Source organism: Staurois parvus, unplaced genomic scaffold (assembly GCF_062004578.1).
Source record: "Staurois parvus isolate SC_StPar_1 unplaced genomic scaffold, SC_StPar_1.0 ptg000973l, whole genome shotgun sequence".
NCBI lineage: Eukaryota > Metazoa > Chordata > Amphibia > Anura > Ranidae > Staurois > Staurois parvus.
In genome coordinates, this window is record NW_028318769.1 from 1,016,604 (window position 1) to 1,042,325 (window position 25,722).

A 25,722-nucleotide genomic window follows, 5' to 3' on the forward strand; every position below is an offset into this window, starting at 1 on the left:
GGGCCCGGGGTCAGTAAGGGGCCCCATGAGATGCCCCTGGTACCTTTTTCATAGGCTTTTTTGAGTTTGGGCAAGGATACAGGGGCCCCATGATCCCCTATTCCCCGGGGGACCCATGAGTTGTCAGTCCGCCCCTGCTGAAGACTGTAGATTCGATACACTGAACCTCACACCAGAAGGTTTGTAACTCTGCACATTGGCACCAACATAAAGCTGTGTGCTGTCCTCTTGTTCACATCTTCAACACCATCTAGTCATGTTTGGAGAAATCTCATGGAGTAGAAAAGGTGTTCGTATGAACTATCTTTTGCTTAGATGATCCAGTGTCCCACTTACGGACATCTGTATTTCGTGACAGCTTATATCTGTGGTTAGGAATATTGTCTTGGACTTTATATATGTTTGTATCCGTGCCAATAAACTTTTCTTGATCTTCTAGGTCCCCCCCCACTCTTCCTACGCTATCATGGAAACCACTGGCCCCCTCATCCATGTGGACTTCCCTGATGTGGCCAGCTCCCTCCTGGAAAGCCTCAACCAGCAGCGTATGGAAGGCAAGCTCTGTGATGTTTCTATTCATGCGCAAGGCCGTGTCTTTCGTGCCCACCGAGCGGTACTGGCTGCCTCTTCCCCCTACTTCCATGACCAGGTGCTGCTTAAGGGAATGAGCTGTGTGGTTCTGCCTAATGTAGTAGACCCGGGGGCCTTTGAAGCCGTGTTGTGTGCTGCCTACACGGGTCGCTTGACCATGCTGGCCGACGAGATTGTCAATTACCTGACGGTGGGCAGCGTCCTCCAGATGTGGCATGTTGTGGATAAGTGCTCTGAGCTTTTGAAGGAGGCTCGAGCCAACAGTGGCTCCAGTAGCGTAGATGGAGCTGGAAGCAGTAGTAATGTCCCAACACCACAGAGACCTCATTCTGGAAGAGCCAGCGAGAACCAGTCTCCCAGTAGCAGCAACTACTTTAGCCCACGGGAGGCACCACCGGAACCTTGTGCAGAGAGGAGTAGAAGAAGAAGCGATGTAGCAAGTGAAACTGCAGAGGAAGCTGGAGTTGAGGAAGACCAAGGAGGAGGAGAGGCTTCTGTTGCAAGTTGTTCCAGTTACCGAAGGCCCAGTATTGTGCCACAAAGGCATTGGGTGTATGTGAAGAAGGAACGGCCTCACCAGGGCCTGGTGTTAACATGTGAAGGTGAGGAGGAAGAAGATGAAGAAGAACTGGAGGAGGATGAAGAAGAGGAACACTTGAGTATAAGTGATGTCCGCACTCTCAATGCTCCAGAAGAGCAGGTGAACTTCTGCGAGCCTTCAGATGGCATGCCTTATGAGGAAGGCACAGCTGCCAGTTCAGGCTATCCGCAGGGTCCTCCACTTCTGCCTCTGGACATGCAAGGAAACCAGCTGCTGGTCTTGCCATCTGGGCACGGAGCAGCTGGGCAAGGGGGCACAGGGACAACCCAAGGAGAAGGCGGAAAAATATTCCTGTGCCACTGCGGGAAAGCATTCTCGCACAAGAGCATGCGTGACCGTCACGTCAATATGCACCTCAACCTGCGCCCCTTCGACTGCCCTGTCTGCGGAAAGAAGTTCAAGATGAAACACCACCTAACTGAACACATGAAAACGCACACAGGAGTAAAACCGTACGAGTGTGAAGTGTGCGCCAAGAAGTTTATGTGGAGAGACAGTTTCATGAGGCATCGTGGGCACTGCGAAAGGAGGCACAGGGCAGTGGCAGGAGGAGGAGGAACGGGGCAAGGAATTACGGAAGCCCCATCTGTGTAACACAGGCAGGGGGGCAGAGTGTGGAGGCAGAAGGGTGAGCAGAGGTACAGACTAGTTTGGAGTAGTTGAACATGAGGGCCAAAATAAGGAGATAAAGTCTGGAGAACATGATAGGGGTGCAGAAAATGTGAGACAAAGAAGACTGCTTCTACTGTTCTTGGAAGACTAAAATGTTAAATGTAGTTGTATAGTACTTGAAGACTGAATTTTGGAAAAAAACAAAACAACGTCACTTTCTTTAAACCAGTGTATTGATCCCTCCGCTAACTTAGTTGCCCTCCTGCAATGGTCCTAAATCAATATTCTTAGTAGACCCCAACTTTTTCGTATGTCAAAGGTGAAGTTTATGCCAGCTCCAGGGCTTACATACTACCAACTCTATGGTGCTAATTTGTTACTGTGCCATTTATGTTCTGCACAGTTTAGGCTTCTCTAGCTAAAGGCCAGAGTCTTCCTGCTCTCTTACTTTCCAAGTGGCCCTGAATTTTGAGCCCATAAAATGATGGCTGTGCACTGCCTGGTTCTAGGCACCCGCTATCCATAGCTTTCAAGGACGGTAAGTTTACACAGGATATAGTATATATTTCTATAATATATGAAGCTGTAGAATACTGTGTACCCAATCAGTTATTCCTAGAAAATTCAATCCCAACTCCAGCTATAACCTATATTTAGGGTTTGGATACAATAGGGAAACATTACACAGGGTGTAATGCTTCCAGATGACCAAAACTAGAAAACGTCAGGAGTTGGGCTTTAGACGCATAATTATTCTCCCACCTTACAGTATGATATACTGTACTTAAATTACAAAAACCCACCATCTACAAAAAAATTACATTTTTTAATTCTGTACTGATCACATGAACTGTGCTGTGGCGTATGTCACATGTCCTTGCAAAAGTGTTGCATCGCTAGTGCTCTTACATGAGGGAGTATGATCCTTTAAAGGCTCCGTTCTCATCTGGGAATTCGTGACCCTGGGAAGAATCTCCGCAATTCTGCCCACCATCCCAAAACACTCTGCAAAAATGACAAATCGCACTACGTCTGTTCGGGTGCCATTCATTTTCAATAGTACCAAAACGCAGTGCAGTTCAGTCGTGATCAATCAAGCTTCAGTAGTGGCAAACCACATCGCGCGAAGCTTGTCGCTCAAAAGAAGCTCCTGCTTATTTGAATGGCAAGCAGTGTGCAATGCAGTTAGGCACGATTGCAGAACTGTTTGGATGCCATTGCAAATGAATGGCACCCAAACAGGTGTGGTGCAATTCGTCATTTTTTGCAGAGTGTTTTGGGATTGCCCGAGATCGCAAATGCCCAGATGTGAAAGGAGTCTAAGGGGGGATTATCGGCAGAGGATGCTTATCTAGAATTGTGAAGAAGATAGATACATATCCATGGCATTTCTTAAGCTGGCCATACACCAGTAGAACTCTGAACATTTTTCTTTTCCAAAAATTTCTTTGATTTTCTAATGGTTAGGGGGGTTCAAATCTACGTTCACTTTTCGACCGTAGCAATGAAAAAATGTGGATGCAATTTGTACATATTGTAATGAAAGCTCTTTAATGCTTTTGGGATTACATTCAAATAGCGGGTCTAGACAAAATTGTTAGGGCTTTCAAACAAAATGTATTGACTCAACAATGGCCAGAAAGAATGTTCTGATGAATGATTTTTCTATGCACGTTCAAATGAAATAACTGGGTATGACCAGCTTAAAGATTGAGAGAGGAGGTACTGTAGAGAACAGATCACTCATTTGAAATTGCTGGTTAGTTTTTGTATATTCTTTGTTTTATTACAGCTGACCTACAGGCTGCAGAAAATGTAACCCTTGATGTGGGTACCCTCCACACTGCAAGGGTTAGATATATTTTGGCAAGGGTCTCCAAACTTTCTAAGCAAAGAGCCAGTTTATTGTCCTTCAGACTTTGAGGGGCTGGACTGTGACCAGAGAATGCCTGGACATCAGTGGGCATAAACAATGCCCCATCATTGGTTTGAGTGGAAGGAAAAATTTCCCATTGTTGGTATAAATAGAATAGTGCCGCATCAATGGTGTCATTTGGTAGAATAGTGCCGCATCAATGGTGTCATTTGGTGGAATAGTGCCGCATCAATGGTGTAATTTGGTGGATTAGTGCCCCATTGATAGTATCATTTGGTGGACTAGTGCCCCATCGATCGTATCATTTGGTGGACTAGTGCCCCAAGTGCCAGATAAAGGCAAGTCACGGGCCACATCCTGCCCCCGGACCCAGTTTGGAAACCACTTGTCTAGGGGATGATGTATAAGCAGCAGTCCTTGCCTTTTTCGTTCCTCCCCCAGGATCCAACACTCTCCTCTGCTATTAAACATTCCCAGAAATGTGGGCAGGGCGTTGGCGTTCTCATGTACATGGCAGGAGCACTGGTCCTGTATTATACGTGGTAACATCAGAAAGCTGCAGTTGAAGAGGAGCAGCTTTGGGCAAATGGTTGTGCAGCAAGAAGGCGGCCAGGAGGCATGGACAAAACCAGCTTTTAGACCTTGCAATGCGAAGGGAGGCCCACTGCAAGTTTTACGTTTTCTCCAGCCTGGAGTTTAGCTTTTTTTTTTTTTTTTTTTTTTAAGGATCTAATGGAGTATAAATTCATTGCTTTGCATTGGTTAGAGACACTTTCAAGAATGAGGCAGTAGTTAGTCAACATTACAGAATGAGCTTGAGTTGAGGAAGCCACTTGGAAGAATAATGAAACCTCTTCACATTTACAGAACAAGCTAATCTAAGCTGAATGTGATTACCTATTTGGTGTACCATGACCTGGATAAGAACCTTCACAAACAATGAGGAACATAATTAGGAGACATTGCAGGAGGGCACATACAAATCCTTAAATTCAGCTTTCTGAGCTTCATCCTCTTTGTTTCAGTTCCAGCAGCCAAAGGAATGAATCTGTTTCACTGGTCACATCTTAACAATTCAACTTTCATCTCAGTAAAAGCAATATACTGATGTTCTCCTATGGCTCTCAGAAAGTTGGAGTTGCTCAGGCCCTTCTAATCCACGGACACAAACTGCCCCCACCATGATATGACTTATCTTCAAATTCTTGCTCAGCTGCAAAGATAACTGTATAACAGCGGCTGACATTGAGTTCTTACGTCTGGCATTGTTTTGCAATGGGCGACGCTTCACCCAACAGACGTTCTGACAGCCGGGGAAGCGATAGCCCTATCTACTCTTATGTTATAGAGGGTGAAAGATGCCTGTGCCAAGGGTCGGCACACAAAGACAACACTTGTACAGTATTTTAGCTTCTTGGATAAGAAGTGTAAACACTACAATTCTCCTAAAGTCCCAGATCCATTGTGTGAGCAGACTGCCCCATTTTTATATGCACATTATTTATTTGGCTGAAGACACGGAGGGATACCTCTAAAAACGGCAACTAGAAAAAGAGCTTCTAAATACTGTCACATTGAGATTTATTTCACATGAGGTTTCCTGTATGTAAGAAACAAGAAGCTTGCAGTGGGCGTGTCTGGGAGTAGATTTTTTTGTATCACAAGCAGGGGTTCCCAAATCACCAGTTGCCTGTTTCAGTAGAGCTGATAAACAACGCTCCATGTAGAATTCCAAAGGTTTAGCTTTCAACATTCTTTGTCGGAGGAAAGTCACTGTTGGCACGCAGAGATGGGCTTTCCTGGTTCACTCAGCCTGTAGCGACTTCTGGCCTCTCTATAGGGTATCTCCTGGCATCCTGGATTCTCTCACTCCACCAAGATCTCCAGATTCCTTCAGTCTCCTGGACCTGCTTAGCCATCTTGGATCTCCCAGACTCGCTTAGCTTCCTTGACACTAGATCCATTTTCAGCTCTAGTTGTGCCTGAGCAAGCTGAGGCAACAGGAAACGCCAAGGCTTTAGCAAAGCTAAACTGGGGTTTGTGCTCAAATCTGAGCACAGCAAGTCTACGAAAAATGTATTTTACAGAGAATGTGGGATAGCTTTTATATATTCATAATTTTTACAGCCAGTTTTTATAATTATTCCTCCTGTCTTCCTTCCAAAAAAAGAAAAAAAAAACACTTGTTACCCACTTTTGTATGTGAAAGAACACATATATGTATAGGACATATATACAGGATTTTGACAACTATTATTAGAAGTTCTGAGTCCATCCTGAGCTAATATTTCATCTTTGGGTGGACTCGGGTGCATTAATACACACACCAACTTTTTGAGATCTCTTGGAGACTTTAATACAAGCTCTCCTGAATTGCCCAATACAGCTATTGCATGGGGCCTCCTTCTCTGCTCCTTGATGCATCCTGTGTTCATACATTTTACATTGCAGAGGATGCAGGTGGAGGAGTAAGACGTGGTGGCTTTGTAATGGTAGGGAAGGAAGGGAAAAAGTGGAGAACTCTGGCAAGGAGTTTTCACTATTGGAGTCTAAGATGCCATTGGGCAATTTAACCCACCTAGAAATAAAATGTCCACCTTGGGTGGACGGATCTTTTAAATCTGTGGTATCCAAACTTTGTAGACAAAGGGCCAGTTAATTGTCCTTCAGACTTTAGGGGGGCAGGACTGTGGCCAGCGGGAGTGCAGATTTTCTAGGCAACAGTGTGAGTAAACATAAACATATTGGGTAGAGGAATATTGCCAAATTGTTGGTGTCAGTGGGAGAAATGATGCCCCATTGTTGATGTCAGTGGACAAAATAGTGCCTCATATCAGTGGGAAGAATAGTGCTGCAAGGGCCAGATAAAGACAAGCAAAAGGCCACAGCCAGCCCCCAGGCTACAGTTTGGAGACCACTGCTTTAAATGGAGGTGTGTTTGGGGAACCAACCTGGTTTTCTTTAGCAGGTTGTGTGTTATGGTTGGCTATGCAGATTCAAAGAGGTAGTCTTTTCCAAATCTTAACATGCATTTTTATGAAGCTCAAAGAGGTCTAGCCACAAATGAATACTTAAATGGATTCTAAACTGGTAGAGATTAAAGCATGTGAATATTGTGTACGATGGTCACCCAAAGGCCTTGTGTTGTATCACCTACCTGCCCTAACCCAGTTCTGTTGAGTGTCATATTTCTAACATTTGACCAACGGTTTCAGCGCTCCCTCTCCCAGCTGTTAGGTACTATTCTCTTGTATTCTGATCAGAAGCCTCAAACTCCACCAAGATGGCGGTGTCTGATGCCATCTTGGCGGAACTTAACACAGAAGAGACATGTTGCAAGAGCTAACAGTCTAGACTTGAAAGGTAGCACCACACAGAGGATATTATGTGAACTGGTTAACCTTCAGAATGTGACTTATTCAAGATGGAGGGTGCTTAAAGTGACACAACCAGGGGCACCATGTAGAAATCCAGTAAATGGAGAAGGTCACCAGTGCTCCTGTATATTCTTTTCACCACTTTATTGTCGAAACATCATGTCACGGCGTTTTGCAGGGTCCATTGCTGAAGGCAGAGCATAGAGAGTACGCCAGGGTTTCTCAACTAGGGTTCCTCCAATGATTGCTAGGGGTTCCTTGAGCAGTTTCTGCCACTCAGATAAGTTCCCACCATTACCATTTACCTTTTTAGCTATCTGTAATGGGGTAATTCTTCCCAATGACCACAAATGTAAGCAGCATTTTTCCCAATGTTCATCACACTACTGTATCATGAGTTGTAGATATACAGTAGTACTTTTTAGCAGGGTTTCCCTGAGACCGGAAAGTTATTTCAAGGGTTCCTCTGTGTTGAAAGGTTGAGAAAGGCTAGACTATGCTAAAGTGACTATTCTGCCCTGGGAAAGGGTCCCTGTAAGGCCTCCGGAATTTTTGGCACGAACCCTATGATAGATATTTTCACACTAAAGTGGTGAGAGGAATATTCTGGAGTGCTGGTGACTTTTTACATTTGCACATAGGTTTGATGTGTCTGGCTTTTAACCACATGACTGTAAAATGACCTTCCAGAAGATTAACTTGTATTTATTTAAATGTTTATTATCCATTTACATTTCTTTTTTAAACTCTGTATATTTCAAATCTAACATTAATATATTGCCAAAAGTATTAGGACCCTCCCCCATATCATTGGATTCAGGTGTTCCAATCACCTCCATGGCCGCATGTGTATAAAATCAAGCCCCTAGGCATGCAGACTGCTTCTACAAAAATTTGTGAAAGAATTGACCGTTCTCAGGAGCTCAGTGACTCCAAGCGTGGTCCCGTGATAGGTTGCCCCCTGTGCAATAATTCTATCTGTGACATTTCCTGGCTGCTAAATATTCCACGCTCAACTGTTAGTGGGATTATAACAAAGTGGAAGCAATTGGGAACAACAGCAACTCAGCCACCAAGTGGTAGGCCACGTAAAATGACAGAGCGGGGTCAGCGCATGCTGAAGCACACAGTGCGCAGAGCCAACAGCTAAAGACCTCCAAACTTGGTGTGACATTCATATTAGCTCAACAACAGTGCGTAGAGAGCTTCATGGAATGGGTTTTTATGGCTGAGCAGCTGCATCCAAGCCTTACATCACCAAGTGCAAAGCGTTGGATGCAGTGGTGTAAAGCACGCCGTCACTGGACTCTAGAGCAGTGGAGACGTGTTCTCTGGAGTGACGAATCACACTTCTCTGTCTGGCAATCCAATGGACGTGTCTGGGTTTGGTGGTTTCCAGTAGAACGGTACTTGCCTGACTGCATTGTGCCAAGCGTAAAGTTTGGTGGAGGGGGGATTATGGTGTGGGATTGTTTTTCAGGGGTTGGGCTTGGCCCCCTAGCTCCAGTGAAGGGAACTCTTAAGGCGTCAGCATACCAAGACATTTTGGACCATTTCATGCTCCCAAGTTTGTGAGAATAGTTTGGGGATGGCCCCTTCCTGTTCCAACATGACTGCACCCCAGTGCACAAAGCAAGGTCCATAAAGACATGGATGAGGGAGTTTGGGGTGGAGGAACCTGACTGGCCTGCACAGAGTCCTGACCTCAACCCCATAGAACACCTTTGGGATGAATTAAAGTGGAGCCTGAGAGCCAGGCCTTCTCGTCTGACATCAGTGCCTGACCTCACAAATGCGCTTCTGGAAGAATAGTCAAACCTTCCCATAGACACCCTCCTAAACCTTGTGTACTCTGAAGAGTTGAAGCTGTTATAGCTGCAAAGGGCGGGGCCAACTCATTATTGAACCCTACGGACTAAGACTAAAGTTCATGTGCGTGGAAAGACAGGCGTCCCAATACTTTTGGCAATAGAGTGTATATACAGGCTTATCAATTGTGCAAACAGCCAATTAAATTTTTAGTTAAGACTTGTCCTCTTTAAAGAGCACCTGTCACCAGCTCAAAGCTGAGGCAGTCACTTTGTGGGTTAGAGTGCAGTGACTATGCTACCGTGCAGCCTATCCATTCACAAAGTGCCTTGTGCTGTTGGCACTGGTTCCATGAACTTTGGTGAGATTAATTGGTGGGGTGAGAGCTCGGCCTGCATAGTACCTGCCTCCATGCTGTATGGGTAACAGGTACGCGTTAATATGTACAGAACATAAATGACAAACACTACAGGAATGTGTATGGAGGGGTACGGGATTCGATTATGTTGTGATTGACAGTGGCACACTTATGGATCAGGGCAATATTCATGAGAATAATGACAGTACTAGGGCACCTTGAGTTTCCATGAATATTGGCCAGCCAGACAATATGGTCACCATATGTGAATGTGGCACGTCTTAGTGATGTCTGCGGTTCCTTATGATGTGTCCATTGGACACTTGGTTACATTTTGTGATCACCAACCTCAAAAAACCTATAATTTTGTTTATAGGATAAAATCTTAATATTTTGCCTATCACTGCTATAATTATCCTTAAAGGGTAACTCTAGTTTTATTGAAAGTAATACAGAACACATATCCCCTCAAGCCATTGTGTCCCTTATTTGTCCTTAACAATTGGCTTTCCAATCTGCAGCCAGACATTGTCTCCTGAAATAGATGAGAAAATTACATTTCTCTACTTTGCAATTACAATAGCTCTGACCCTGTAAGGAAGCCATTCTCCACTACGGTTCTAGGGGTTCCCTGAGCTTTGGCTGATTGACCTTCGATCTGATGGGGCCTTCATAGTTATGGAGCCAACTCCACTATAAAGAGTGAGCTGCATGACACCAATTACCTTTTTAGTTGTTCAGAAGGGTGGCAATATGACCACCACTGTAGGGGTTGCATTCCTCCTACTGACAACCAATGTTAGGGACAGTTTTTGCTATTAACCACCCCCCCCTTCCATGAATTGGTTTTAGTAAGGGTTCCCTAGATACATGAAATCATCAACCCCTGCTTGTGGAATTAACTCATAGATCATATTACTGTTGGCCCGCTGTATGGTATAAGGCAGTGATTTCCAAACAAAGGGCCAGTTTACAGCCCCTCAGGCTTAAGTGCCCTATTATTGGTGTCAGTAGGAGGAATATGTGCCCTATTTTTGGTATCTGTGGGGGGACCAGTGCCTCATTGTTGGTGTAATTGGGGGGAATAGTGTCCCCATTGTTGATGTCAGTGGGGGGAGTAGTGTCCCAATGTTGGTGTCAGTGGGGGGACTAGTACCCCATTGTAGGTGTCAATGATGGGAATACTGCCCTGTTTTTGGTATCTGTGGGGGGAATACTGCCCCATTGTTGGTGTCAGTTGGGGGAATAATGTCCCATTGTTGATGTCAGTTGGGGGAATAATGTCCCAATGTTGATGACAGTGGGGGGAATAATGTCCCAATGTTGGTGTCAGTTGGGGGAATAATGTCCCAATGTTGGTGACAGTGGGGGGAATAGTGTCCCAACGTTGGTGTCAGTGGGGGGAATAGTGCCCTATTGGTGTCGGTGGTTTGAATAGTGCCCTGTTGGTGGTGTCAGTGGGGAGGAATACTGCCCCATTGTTTGTCTCAGTGGGGGAACTAGTGCCACGCTGGTGGTGTCAGAGGTAGGAATAATGCCCCATTGGTGGTGTCAGTTTGGAGGAATATTGCCCCATTGGTGTTTCCAGTGGGGAGGTATACTGCCCCATTTTTTGTGTCAGTGGGACAAATGGTGCCACATCATTTGTGTCTGTGGAAGGAATAGTGCCCCAAGGGCCAGATAAAGGCAGGCAAGGGGCCATATCTGGTGACCGCTGGTATAAGGCATCGCCAGCAATGTCCATACGCTTACTGCACTTGTTTTTTCACCTTTGGTGAGTTCCATTCATGTCCAAAGGGATGCTGGGGTACCAATCTTTGTATTGCAGCACTGGAACTGATCATATGAGCATTGTGAAGCCAAACCCTCACACATTTTTTGGCATTGACACAAGTGTTTGGCATTTGCATGGAGATGGCCGGTTTGGATATTTATGGAACAGAAGCAGATCAGGATTTGCAAGAAAGTTCACCTGGAGGGTTTTCACCAAAACTGGAGTTTAACTTTAAGGATCACTCTCTAAACTGTTCAGAGGTACCTATCAGGTGGCTGGGAACGCGATACGTCGCTTCCTCATTTTCGGTTTTAACCTTTTAAAAAGGCTAAACCGCAGTGCTGCAACCCAGTGGTGTGTTTAGTTCTTATGCTGCCCTAGGCAACTCAGAACCATTCCCCCCCCCCCACCACCGCCACCACCACCACCAACCGACACAACCGCTGCGTCCATGTGTGGCTCCATTAACTTTAATAGGTCATGTTCATTGGCAGTACTGCCTGCTGAATAGGACAGAGGGTTTCATTTTTGCTCCACTTCTGTACAGCTCTGGGCATCTGCATGACTTTGTTTAGGTGGACGATTGGGGAACAGCAAAACCGCAGATCAACCGCCTGCTTTTACTGCCCCTGTCCACACATCTGAATGAGCCCCTAGCCCTGGTTCACACTGGTGCGGCTTTGAAATTGTGCTAGTTCAGCCTGATTTCAAAGCCGCAGATTGGTGCGATTTGTACTGCCGACTTAATTTGCGACTTCACTTAATAGACATCTATGCAAATCTCAATGCAATTGACAAAAAGTAGTGTAGGGGACTTTTTCGTAATCGCTACGACATGAACGGTTCCATTGCTGGCAACAGGGTGCGACTTGTCATGTTGTAGTGCGGTTGGCAAAAAGTAGTGCAGGAACCTTTTTTGTAATCGCTACAACATGAACGGTTCCATTGCCGGCAACAGGGTGTGATTTGGAACTGTAAAATCGCATGACAAGTCGGCCCGGTGTGAACGGGGGGGCTTAGAGCTGAACAATAAGAACCTGACATCCATCACGCTTCACAATTAAGGGGCCATTTTCTGTGTTCAGGAAAACACAACTTTGGAATTCACAAGGAACCGCTGACATCCGAGGCTCGCCATATAGACCAGAGAGCCATCATGGTGTGCACAGAGCAGTAACCCATAGCAACCAAGCTGACTGCAGTTGTCTCAAAGCCAGTTGGTTGCTATGGGTTACCGCACTTCCCTCCATTCTTACAGCTCCCTGCAGCCTCCTATTGAATGAGCCTGAAGGAGGCGAGGAACTGCCTTCTATGTAATGAACAGTCCACTGCAATTTCCATGAATTCCCGCAGTAGCACTACAAGTCCCAGAGGTGAATCGGTGGATGTACACACATGCGTTCAAATCCATAGGAGACATAGCAATATTACTGGGCTGGTGTACATGTTTGCATGGCAGGAACCCAACAGGTCTGACATCTCTGGAAGGTTTTAACAAGACGCCATTTTTATCTCTGAACGCAAAGGGGACAGTCCAGTAGGCTGGATGAACGATTTTATCTGATTCCATTATCCAATGTGTGACAATTCCATCCTCAGAATGGACTGATTCCCTCTACACTAGCAGCCGTTGTCACTTTCAAAGTAGTCCCCCTTGGGAAGCGACGCACTTTTATTTACCTGACTATACCACTGCATATCTTTTTCCGGAATGCTGCGCAGTATCTTTGTCGCGGCGCGCTGGCTGTCTGCAACGTCATCATCTGTGTCCTATTAATACATTTTTATTTTGGAAACCGCCAAACGTCTCAGGGTGCTAAGTCAGGGGAATAAGGTGGTTGGCCAATTTCAAAATGGATTTCTGGGCCAGGAACTCGCGAACACTTGACGCATCATGTGCAGGAGCATGGTCATGGTGGCGAATCCACTCGTCAGGTCAGAGTTCCAGTCTTTTCCTCCGAACAGATTCCCGTAACCTTTTCATTTCCCACATTTGCATCCATTTGGTGCGTTTTTTGGTTCCCCACGTCGTAGGCATCATCCCGCCCTCCTTCAACCACCTAGACCATTCTTCATGGAATGTTCACCATAAGCCTGTTGTAGCAGACCTAAAGTTTCTTTTGCACCTTTCCTAATTTTCATGCAAAATCTGATGGTATTTTTCTGCTCTAGATTCCTGTCACTCATTTTCCGCCAACAGCACGCGTGTTATTTCTCGCACTACTCCATAAAGACTGAGTCATCTGGCCTGTGACCCAGGAGAGTGCAGGTCAGAACATGTCAGAACACGCTTGAGTGCGAATGGCTGTGCGACCCACCACCATCATGCTACGCTGCGGGCATTCCAGGAATTAAATGGTCACACCTGTATTATCCGGCGATAGGCTTCAGTGAGTTGACCCGAAAATGGCAGTTGGATTCCATGAGACTCCTATCTAATCAATGTACGGGTCAAGCTTTAACCCTTAAGGCGTATGTCACACATCTGTTTCCATGTTTTCCATTGCTCCGTCACTGGAAGGATTCATTGACAAGGTCACATAGGAGAGGCGTTTGTGTTGCTTTAATAAACCTTTCTAAATCCCTTGCATTGCCAGTGCCTGTTCTCTACACCAGTGCTCTCCAAACTGTGGCCCGAGGGCTGGATGTGGCCCTTTGCTTGCTTTTATCTGGCCTTTGGGGCACTGTTTTATCCACTGATACCCCAATGGGGCATAATTCCCTCCATTGACATCAATGGAGGAGCACAAATCCTCCTAATGACATCAATTATGGGGCACAATTCCTCCCAATGACACCAATAATCAGGCCCAATGACACCAATGATGGAGCACAATTCCTCCCAATGACACCAATAATCAGGCCCAATGACACCAATGATGGAGCACAATTCCTCCCAATGACACCAATAATCAGGCCCAATGATGGAGCACAATTCCTCCCAATGACACCAACGATGGGGTGCCATTGCTCCCACTAAAACCAAAGAAGGCATGGTTTATTCCCACTGACGTCAAGACCTTTTCTACTCTCAATGACCATAGCGTGGCCCCCCCCCCCTAAAATCTGAAGGACAGCAAATTGGCCCTTTGTTTAGAAAGCTTGGAAACCCCGATCTACATGAATAGTGAATGGTCTAATACACTCAGTATGTTTGCGTCATTTTGCATTCATTTGATCTTGCTTGCAATGTATAGCAGGTGCTACAACTTGCAAAGCTTGCCAAAACCACCATTCTAAACCATTGAAGTACACCACAAACATGTTCCGAATACCACATACCACAAGTGTGTCCTTAAGATCCCTATTCTAGAACAACATCAAGAATGTAAAAAAAACCCTCTGCATTCAGAGAGGAGCGAGTTGTCTCGATCTCTATATTTTGACTAATATGTAATTCTTATGATCGTCTGCTCCATCTAGTGGCCATAATGTGGTATTTTCCTGAAGTAACACAATCAGGAAAATACTGCATTATGGCCACTAGATGGAGCTGAAAATACGCCTGTTAGACAAAACACAGGATTTTTAGTGATGGCTGTGCTATTTTCTATAAGTAGACCGCCCCCTTGGATTTCAAGCTTTTCTAAATAGACCCTCCCAAGCGTTAAAACCCATATTTCCCAGAGATGATACCTCTTCCGTTCTGCCATGTGTCCTAACATACATACCAGCCCTGTGTGTGTATATCTGTGTACACTGTACCCGCACAAAGGTATTGTATCCTTATGCAATATTGTTACAGATGTATATGACTAGACTATATTGAGTCCTCGCAGTAGATGTGTGTGTCTATGTATATAGTTTGTTTTTCCAGACACCTATATGTATGTATATAATGCGGCGTCTCTTAGAGAAGCCAAACTATTTATAAGTGTAATTAGACTGACATAAGGTACGCCCAGACATGAGATGTGCCATCCCTTCCTGTTTGTATACACACGTGCGTATAGATGCACAGTTGTGAGCGCACCGCGTCATAGGTGTACGGATGTATGCGTGTAGATCACATGTACATAGACAGGTTCTCTTACTGTACTAACCCGAGTAAGAAACACTATTGTGTATACATAATTGTACAAGTGTGTATGTACGGCTGTGTACATACAAAGACACACACACAACTTTTTTTAATGCCATAATTTATTGTAGTGAGGGGGCGTGGCCCTCGTTAAGGTGACTAATTACTGTTGGCTTGTAGAATAAAGTGCGTTTACCCGAAACTGTGTGATTGTTTTCTTTCGAGCTTTAACCAATTCAATACCGGGCAATTTTACACCTTCCTGCCCAGGCCAGTTTTCAGGTCTCAGCGCTCTCACACTTTGAATGACAATTGCGCGGTCATACAACATTGTACCCAAGCTAAAATTTTATCATTTTCTTCACACAACTAGAGCTTTCTTTTGGTGGTATTTAATCACCGCCGAGGTTTTTATTTTTTGCTAAATTAACAAAAAAAAAGACCAAAAATGTTGAAAAAAACCACGTTTTTCTTTGTTTCTGTTATAAAAGTTTACAAATAAATAATTGTTCTTCATAAATGTAGGCCGAGATGTATTCTGCTACATGTCTTTGGTGAAAATAACCCAAATTAGGATGTATTATTTAGTTTGTAGGAAAGTTATAGAGTTCACAAACTATGGTATAGATCTGAATATTGATCAATCCTGAAGTACTGACGGCAATCTAATTTCTTGAGGTCCAAGAATGTCAGAATAGTACAGATATCCCCCAAATGACCCCTTTTTGCAGAGTAGACAGTCCGACGTACTTCATAAGAGGAATGGCGAGTTTTTTGAAGTTGTATTTTTTTTGTCATAATTTTTCGGAAAATGAAAAAATGAAAAAAATAATTTTCACTATTTTTTTTTTTACATATTGTCACCAGTGCAGTACAGCGTCTTCATATAACTGGCATGGCGGTGATCAGGGACACTGACTGGTGACAGTATGAAAATATATATATATATATATTTTTTTTTTATTATTTTTAATTTTTCATATTTTACTATGACCAAAGTAGTACAATGTTACCATAGTAACATTGTACTACTTTGGGGAAGTGATCAGTATTTTTTTTTTACACAATTTGCTTATAGCAAAGAATTACTTTGCTATAAGCAAGCATTTACCTGAATGACCGATTCGTTCAGGGTTTTTTTGTTTTTGTTTTTGTTTTTTTGTGCTTAGCTGTGATTTGGCCACAGCTAATCACATGACATGTGACCTGCTGTGACCATTCACAGCTAGACACTAGTATACAATGGATGGCATGAATGAAGCCATCCATTGTATACAACTGTCATGTGACCTGCTGTGATTAGTCACAGCAGGTCACATGGTACCGGCAATGGGGGCCGGTACTCAGATCTGTCATCGGCCTTGTCCGAGGTACACGGCCGGTGATAGATCGCGCCGCTGCACGGCTCTGCAACCGCGTGAACTGCGCATGTGCGGGAGGACGGCAAATGGCGTATACCCCGGAAATCTAATGCATTTTTGCGGCCGCCAAACGGCTATAGGCCAGGCGGCTAATGGTTAAAGTAGAACTATGGGCAAGATGAAAATATGCACATACAGTGGGGAAAATAATAATTTGATTCCCTGCAGATTTTGTACGTTGCCCACTTAGTCCTCATGCACACGGGATGTTTTTATAACGCTGGTAACGGTAAAAACGTGAGTTTTTTTGCATTAGCGTTTAAAGGCCTTTTGCCGCGTTTAGAGGCGTTTTCCCATGTTTGCGTTTTTTAGTGGGTTTTTCTTTACAAAAAAAAAATTTGGGGGGGTCAAAAAAGTCCAAAAACGCTGGTTTGTGGTGTTTTTCAACATTAGAGCATTTTTACAGCTAAAAAACGGGGGGGGGGGGGTTTCCAGCTAAAAAATGTTGATTACAGTCTGTGTGCATGGACACATAGGATAACATGCTGGGGGGTTTACTGGCTGTAGAAAAAAACATCAAAAGCCAAAAACAGCCGCTGTAAAAATGCCCCGTGTGCATGAGGACTTATGAAGAAATGAAGGGTCTATAATTTTTAGCATTGGTGCATTTTAAATGATACAGAATATCAACCAAAAATCCAGAAAAAATACAATACAAATGTTATAAATCGAGTTGGAGTTCAGTGAGTAAAAAAAGTATTTGATCCCCTACCAACCAACCATAATTCTGGCTCCCACAGACTGTCTATGTACTCATGTGGTACACAGATTAGTCCTGTCAATTTAGGGCTCCATGCACACGGGGGGGGGGGGGGGGGGGATTTTAATAAAGCTGGTAACATTAGTTGTTTAAAGTTACGTTAAAAATGTGAGTTTTCAGCAGTTTTTAGTGTTTTTTGCAATAGAGTTTAGCTGCGTTTCGCCACGTTTTTTCAGGTTTGCATTTTTAGTGTTTTTTAACGTTTTTCTTTACCCAAAGAAAATTTTTTGGGGTCAAAAAAAGTCCACAAATGCAGATTTGCCACTTTTTTAGCATTAGAGCATTTTTACAGCTAAAAAGCACCTCTAGAAACACACTAGTTCTTTGTTTTTCCAGCCAAAAAATGCCCCTGCCAAAAAAATGCTGATTCCAGTCTATGTGTGTATGGACACATAGGTTAACATGCTGGGGGGTTTACTGGATATAGAAAAAAACTTTAAAAGTCAAAAACAGCCGCTGTAAAAACGTCCCGTGTGCATGAGGACTTAGAAGGTGCTCCTAATGACAACTCGTTATGTCTATAAAAGACATCTATCAGCAGAATCTCTTTTTTGGGCACAATCATGGGCAAGACCAAAGAGCTGTCAATGTCAGTAACAAGATTGTAGACCTGCACAAGGCTGGAATGGGCTATAAGACCATCAGCAAGAAGCTTGGTGAGAAGTAGACAACTGTTGGAGTGATCATTCGCAAATGAAAGAAATACAAAATACCCATCAATCACCCTTGGTCTGGAGTTCCATGCAGGATTTCGCCTCATGGGGTAAGGATGATCATGAGAAAAGTGAGGGATCAGCCCAGAACTACACGGAAGGAGCTTGTGAATGATCTCAAGGCAGTTGGGACCACAGTCACCAAACAAACCATTGGTAACACAATACCCCACCATGGAATGAAATCCTGCAGCATCCGCAAAGGTCCCCCTGTTCATGAAGGCACATCTGAAATTTGCCAATGAACATCTAAATCAGTGGTTCTCAACCTTCCTAATGCCGCGACCCTTTATTACAATTCCTCATGTTGTGGTGACCCCCCAACCATAAAATTATTTACCCAGTTATTATAATTCATAAAGTGTCGTTTTACCTCCAATACTGCTGCTTTCAACACAGTAGCTGCTTTCTACACAGTAGCTGCTCTTTACACATCGGAAATATGTGTTTTCCGATGGTCTTAGGCGATCCCTGTGAAAGGGTTGTTCGACCCTCAAAGGGGTCGTGACCCACAGGTTGAGAACCACTGATCTAAATGATTCAGAGAAGGATTGGGAGAAAGTGCTGTGGCCAGATGAGACCAAAATGGAGCTCTTTGGCATTAACTTGACTTGAAACATGCTGACTATGACCTTAAGAACACCATCCCTACACTCAAGCATGGAGGTACAAACATTATACTTTGGGGCTAAAGGTACGGGCCAACTTTGCCACATTGTGGGCCAATGGACATGGCCCTGTATTTTAAAATCTTGGATGAGAACCTTCTTCCCTCAGCCAAAACACTTAAGATGGGTTGTGGATGGGTCTTCCAGCATGATAATGACTCAAAACATACGGCCAAGACCATAAAGGAGTGGCTCTAGAAGAAGCACATTAAGGGCATGGAGTGGCCATGTCAGGCTCCAGACCTTAATCCTATAGAAAATTTATGGAGGGAGCTGAAACTTTGAGTTGCCAAGCGACAGCCAAGAAACCTTAAGGATTTAGAGAAGATGTGTAAAGAAGAGTGGACACAAATCCCTCTTGAGATGTGTGCAAACCTGGGAACCAACTACAAAAAACGTTTTACCTCTGTGATTGCCAACAAGGGTTTCTCCATCAAGCACTAAGTCATGTTTTACTTAGGGATCAAATAATTATTTTACTCACTGAACTGCAACTTAATTTATAACATTTGTGTTGTGGTTTTTTCTGGATTTTTAGTTGATATTCTGTTTCTGTCATTTAAAATACACCAATGATAGCAATTATAGACCCTTCATTTCTTTGTATGTGGGCAAACCTACAAAATCTGCAGGGAATCAATTAATTATTTTGCCCACTGTATGAAGCTGGCTGTCACCAAAATTACCAGCAGTTTTTGCTCTTTTGAGTCCCCCCGAAAAAAAGTTTATTACCTGCATAAATAGAGGGACCGCCGCTCTCCCGCTTAGCCCAAGCTACTTAGAAGCCTAAATGTTTCCACCAAACTACGCCCTGTGATACGTTTCACCACGCCCACCAGGGCTTAGTCATAGGGTAACCCAATGACTAAGCCCCTGTGGCCAGGATGAAACCCATCAGTTGGCATGGTATGGTGGAGACATGCAGGCTGAGGTGGTTCTTTACTTCTATATATCACAGGTTGGGAAGGAATGCGGCAGTCACTCTATTTATGTACAGTTGTGTTCAAAATAATAGCAGTGTGTTGAAAAAAGTGAATAAAGCTCAAAATTCTTCTAATAGCTTTTATTTCCATCCACACAAATGCATTGGGAACACTACACATTCTATTTCAAATCAAAACATGAAGAAAAATAGATCAAATTGGTGTTGTTCCTCTAAAAAAATTGAAGAAAAGTGAATATTAGACTGTTCAGAAAAATCGCAGTGTTTGTATTCTTCTTTACAAACTCAAACATTCACTATATAAACTGAAAAATGTTTGAAGATTTTGCTTTCCTTTGAAAAACCTTTATCCCAAAAGGAAAATCAAACTATTGCTCTAAGCCCGGGTTCCCACTGATGCTGTGCGGAATTTGCAGCGTTTTCAGTGTGAATTCCACACCGCATCAGAATCGCACCCCGTTCATGCGAACCGCTGCGGGTGTGTATGTTAACAACACCTTGAAATCGGTCCACAAAACGCGGTGCGATGTGCAGAATCGGATCGCATAGGTGTGAATCCCCATGCGATCCGATTCTAGTGTGGACCAAAAAAAGGGTCCTGCACGTTTTTGGTGCGGGTGCTGTGCGAATAGAGCCATACAAAATGTACGGCTCCAGTCGCACCGCATACAATTCACATGTGATCTGCACAGGAATGCGGTGCTATTTCTATGCGAATCACATGCAATATACCACACCGCACATATGTGAACCTGGGCTCAGTCTGTTGTGTTTTCAATAGAACAGCTCCTACCACTGACAGGGGTGCCTAAAGTGATCAGCTTTTATTTATTTATGTAAAACGTTTATCCCAAAGAGAAAAAACCTGCTGCTCTAACTGTATATACAGTAAAGTGTCAGCTGAAGCTTGGTTTCAATCTGTTAGTGTATCTAAATCTGCTAGTACATCTAATAGACACCCCCCCCAGACTGATGATGTTCCTGTCCAAAGGTGCCCCCTGTGCTGTCATCCAGAGTGGGGGCACTCTAATACAGGAGGTGTGTTACTAACCAGATCACCAGATGCAAACAGAGGGGAAAAAAGCCTAAAAAAGAAAACGAATGCAGCCGCCACATCTAATGATTGGTAAGCTACAATATATTACATTTTTGGTTTGGGGTTTAATGCCGCTTTAAGCTGCTCACCAATAACTGGCGGAGTGTCTGTCGGTGGCCCGGTTTCACACCTGTGAGCAGTAACTGAATTTTTCAGAATCGCTGGTTAGCTTCCTGTGTTGTCACCACAATCTGTGCCAACGGTCCACCTAGAGCCGAGCTGACAAAACGTGCTCACAGCTGCATGACAGCAACTATAACACTTTGTATCAGAGGTAGTTTGATATATATATATATATATACAGTTAGGTCCATAAATATTTGGACACAGGCACAATTTTTGTTTTTTTCAGGTATTGACCAAAATATATTCAAGCTCTAGTTATATAATGGATATGGGCTGAAAGTGCGCACTCTCAGGTTTAATTTGAGGGTATGTACATCCACATTGGAGGAAGGGTTTAGGAGTTACATAATATAAATATGTGCCGCGCTCCAATAAATAAATATATAAATAAATAAATAAATAATCAATATGCTATAAACCATATAATTGAAAACCAAAATTAAAAAATATATATATAAAACGTGACTCAAAATATCTATCCACCTGTATAATATAATATGTAATATAGATTATCCAATTTGTGCAAAAAATGATTATTTGAAATTACGTATAAATATATAAATAAATGTAAAAAATATAAAACATAAAAAAAATATAAATAAATAAATAATAATAGATTTGATATATTAATATATATATATATAGATAGTGTCCACTTGATTTGATTTTCTTATGCGCTCACCTTAATTTTAGCCTAACTGAAAATTAGGCTAAAACATCCTTTTGTCCTAAAAGGAGAGATGAGATATTTTCCTGTGGTAGAACTCCTTCCCGAGATGTAGGTTATACGTTGTAATATTTCTATTATTCCACCTGGGGTCTCTCAGGTTAGCTGATCCCTGTGTTGGATATGGATGGATGGATTTCTCCCTCTCTCCTCCAGGGGTCTACTGCTTCCTTTTGGCTCCACTTCTCAATACTCCATGTAAGTATTGTCAAAAAAGAAGAAAGAACATAGTGCCTTATCCTTTTATAACCTTTTATTGGTAAATTATATAATATTCCACTCACATTTGCAAAATATAAAACCTCTTTTGTATTGTGAAAAAACAACTTTTGTGTGTGCTCTGCACACTTCCTGTACTCGCCGTGTAATCCAGAAAGCGCCGTGACGTCAGAGCCCCTCCCCTATGCGTTACGCCACATGGCTTCATCAGGGAGATATGATCATATCATATCAAGGGATCAAAAGTAATTGGACAATTGAATATAATCATAAATAAAATGTTCATTTTTAATATTTTGTTGAGAATCCTTTACTGGCAATGACTGCCTGAAGTCTGGAACCCATGAAAAAAACTAAAATTGTGCCTGTGTCCAAATATATATGGACCTGACTGTATTTCAAGGATAAAAGTAGGAATTTCAGATAGATAGAAGTGAACACTTGGTGGATTTGGCACGCACGGATTTTTGGCACATTTTGTGATCGTGATTCATTAGCACAAAAAATGTTTGAATGTAAAAGGATAATGCACTATGTGTGTTTTATGTGCATTTTGCGGGGATGAAGATATTGGAGTGAAGATGTGTTAATGGACACCTGAGGAAATTAGGAAAGAAGGAGAGTTTATTGCTTGGACACTGGGAAGGATTCATATCAAGTTTGTGTGTTTGTTGAACACACAAACTTTACAGGCATTCGGCGGGCTCTTCGCCGGCCCTGCCCCACAATGCACTATACCCTGACAGTGTATTGTGATTGGCCAAAGCATTGTGACTAAACACAGGTCAGATGCAATGCTTTAGCCAATCACAGGGCATGTTAATGTCACAAGAGGGTGGGGGGTGATCCCGCCCCCTTGTAACGTCATCACCCTATTTAAGAATTGTCATCGTGGCGCAGCTGTCAGACGGCAGGAGCCAGCGTCGAGAGAGGAGCAGTTTTTTGTTTTCTTTTTTCGGTTGGGTGGTGGCGGCGGGCATCGTGATTGATGCTGGATCTACTTCGGGGGACATATTTTTATTTGTTATTTTTAATAAAGGACTTGTCAAAGACTGTTATTGTCTTTTTTTACACTGTACTTTTTTTTGTGAATGGGTAGCAGTACCATGTACCCCATACTCTTGCACATGGGGGGCACTGGGATTTGGTGGCCCCCTTGTTAAAGGGGGCCTCCAGATTCTGATAAGCCCACTGCCTGCAGACTCCCACAACCACCGGCCAGGGTTGTGGGGGAAGAGGCCCTTGTCCCCATCAACATGGGGACAAGGTGCTTTGGGGGGAAGCCCTCCTGCCCCAAAGCACTCCTCCTATGTTGAAAGCATGTGGCCTGGTATGGTTTGGGGGGTGCTCTTTGTCCCCCCTCCCCTTTCCTGACCCGCCGGGCTTCATACTTGGATAAGGGTCTGGAATGGATTTTAGGGGGGACCCCCATGCCATTTTTTAAAACATTTTGGCACGGGGGTTCCCCTCAAAATCCATACCAGACCCAAAGGGCTTGGTATATATGGGAGGGGGGACCCCACACCGTTTTTTAAAACAAAAAAATGTAATTGTCGGGCAATGCCCTCTGTTAAGAATATCAATCATCAAAAAACATATGGGTGATGGGGTTGCCAATCCCATGGGGCCAATTTCTAGTTTTTTCTTTCAGGGACCTAACAATTTGATTGCAAGGTGTGTGTTGACTTTAACCACTGGAGCTCCGGAACATTTTACCCCCTTTATGAGAGAGCCAATTGTTTTGCTATTCAGCACTGCGCTACTTTACCTGGCAACTGCACGGTCATACAATACTGTACGCAACTGACATTTTTATCATTTTTCTCACACAAATAGATCTTTCTTTTGGCGGTATTTTATCATCACTGGGTCTTTATTTTTTCTGCAATATAAACAAAAAAAGAACAAAAATTTTGAACATCCATATCATATACAATAAAATCACATTTCGTCATAAATTTTGTCCAAAATGTATTCTGCTATATGTTTTTGGTAAAAAAAATCCCAATAAGTGTATATTAATTGGCTTGTGTAAAAGTTATGGCCTCTACAGACTATGGTATGTATACACTATATTGCCAAAAGTATTGGGCCAGCCCTCGAAATCATTGGATTCAGGTGTTCCAATCACCTCCCTGGCCACAGGTGTATAAAATCATCACCTAGGCACGAGACTGCTTCTACAAACATTGGTGAAAGAATGGGTCGCTCTCAGGAGCTCAGTGACTCCAAGCGTGGTCCCGTGATAGGTTGTCACCTGTGCAATAAGTCCATCCATGACATTTCCTGCCTACTAAATATTCCACGCTCAACTGTTAGTGGGATTATAACAAAGTGGAAGCAGCTGGGAACAACAGCAACTCAGCCACCAAGTGGTAGGCCACATAACATGACAGTGCGGGGTCAGCGCATGCTGAAGCGCACAGTGTGCAGAAGTTGCCAACTGTCTGCAGAGCCAATAGCTAAAGACCTCCAAACTTGGTGTGGCCTTCAGATTAGCACAACAACAGTGCATAGAGAGCTTCATGGAATGGGTTTCCATGGCTGAGCAGCTGCATCCAAGCCTTACATCACCAAGTGCAATGCAAAGCGTCGGATGCAGTGGTGTAAAGCACGCCACCACTGGATTCTAGAGCAGTGGAAATGTGGTCTCTGGACTGACCAATCATGCTTCTCTGGCAATCTGATGGACGTGTCTGGGTTTGGCGGTTGCCAGGAGAACGGTACTTGCCTGACTGCATTGTGCCAAGCGTAAAGTTTGGTGGAGGGGGGATTATGGTGTGGGGTTGTTTTTCAGGGGTTGGGCTTGGCCCCCTAGTTCCAGTGAAGGGAACTCTTAAGTGTCAGCATACCAAGACATTTTGGACAATTTCCTGCTCCCAACTTTGTGGGAACAGTTTGGGGATGGTCCCTTCCTGTTCCAACATGACTGCACACCAGTGCACAAAGCAAGGTCCATAAAGACATGGAGGAGCCAGTTTGGGGTGGAGGAATTTGACTGGCCTGCACAGAGTCCTGACCTCAACCCCATAGAACACCTTTGGTATGAATTAGAGTGTAGACTGCAAGCCAAGCCTTCTCGTCCGACATCAATACCTGACCTCACAAATGTGCTTCTGGTAGAATGGTCAAACCTTCCTATAGACACCCTCCTAAACCTTGTGGACGGCGTTCCCAGAAGAGTTGAAGCTGTTATAGCTGCAAAGGGCGGGGCCAACTCAACATTGAACCCTACGGACTAAGACTGGGATGCCATTAAATTTCATGTGCGTGGAAAGGCAGACGTCCTTATACTTTTGGCAATATAGTGTATATGTTACAATGGAATGGAAGAAGTGAAAGATGAGGAGAGTCAGAGCTGGAGTAATCGAGCCATACAAGCAGCATGTGACCGATCCATTTCCCTAGTATTTATCTGTAACTGAAATACCGGTTTTGGGCAGGCAGACATGACTTCAAGCCCTGAGTGTATATTTACGATACAGGCACAATACATGGTACTTACAGGGTTAGATGGGGTCACACAAAGAACATGAGTGGTCCTTCTTGTCAATGAGAATGTTGACTTTCCGTTGGCTGAGATTTTGTAGACAACTCAGTAAGATGACACAAAACTCCGGGGGGTCTCTTCCTCGAGAAGTTGTCTCTTTTTTCCCAAGCAGTCCTAGGCGGTCCTCTCTGTTCTCAAGAAAGCTGTTGTAGATACCTTCTAAAAAGTTGTATGAGCATCACCTTGTCCCCAGATTGGCGTCACATCCTGGGCAGCAGGAAGAGAATCAGGAAATCTGCAAGAGAGAGCCTCCTGAATCTCGAGAGCGCTCAGTGCCCGGCTGATGGAGAGGCATTGTCCCCTCCGTGCTCCGTTATTCTCAATAACCTTGCTGGCTCTAAACTTGTCTGCCAAGAGTCTCGGCAGGAAACCCCTCAAGCCCTGAGTGTATATTTACGATACAAGTACAATACATGGTACTTACAAGGTTAGATGGGGTCACACAAAGAACATGAGTGGTCTTGTCAATGAGAACGTTGA

The 25,722-nt window shown here is 43.8% G+C and overlaps 1 protein-coding gene across 2 annotated transcripts in view; it reads left to right on the forward strand.

Moving 5' to 3' along the window:
- The window catches only part of ZBTB22 (zinc finger and BTB domain containing 22), a 28,677-nt gene extending 13,456 nt beyond the window's left edge, over nucleotides 1-15,221 (forward strand). The window contains exons 2-3 of one of the 2 annotated variants that reach the window (XR_016307326.1): nucleotides 440-13,806; nucleotides 13,861-15,221. Coding sequence is in view for 1 of the 2 variants with exons in the window: in XM_089657183.1 (XP_089513309.1) it covers nucleotides 467-1,786 (1,320 nt within the window). In the remaining variant the exon portion in view is untranslated. Of the gene's footprint in view, nucleotides 1-439 lie in introns of both variants that reach the window. The other variant, XM_089657183.1, reaches the window with a different exon arrangement.
- Nucleotides 15,222-25,722: the final 10,501 nt, after the last annotated feature.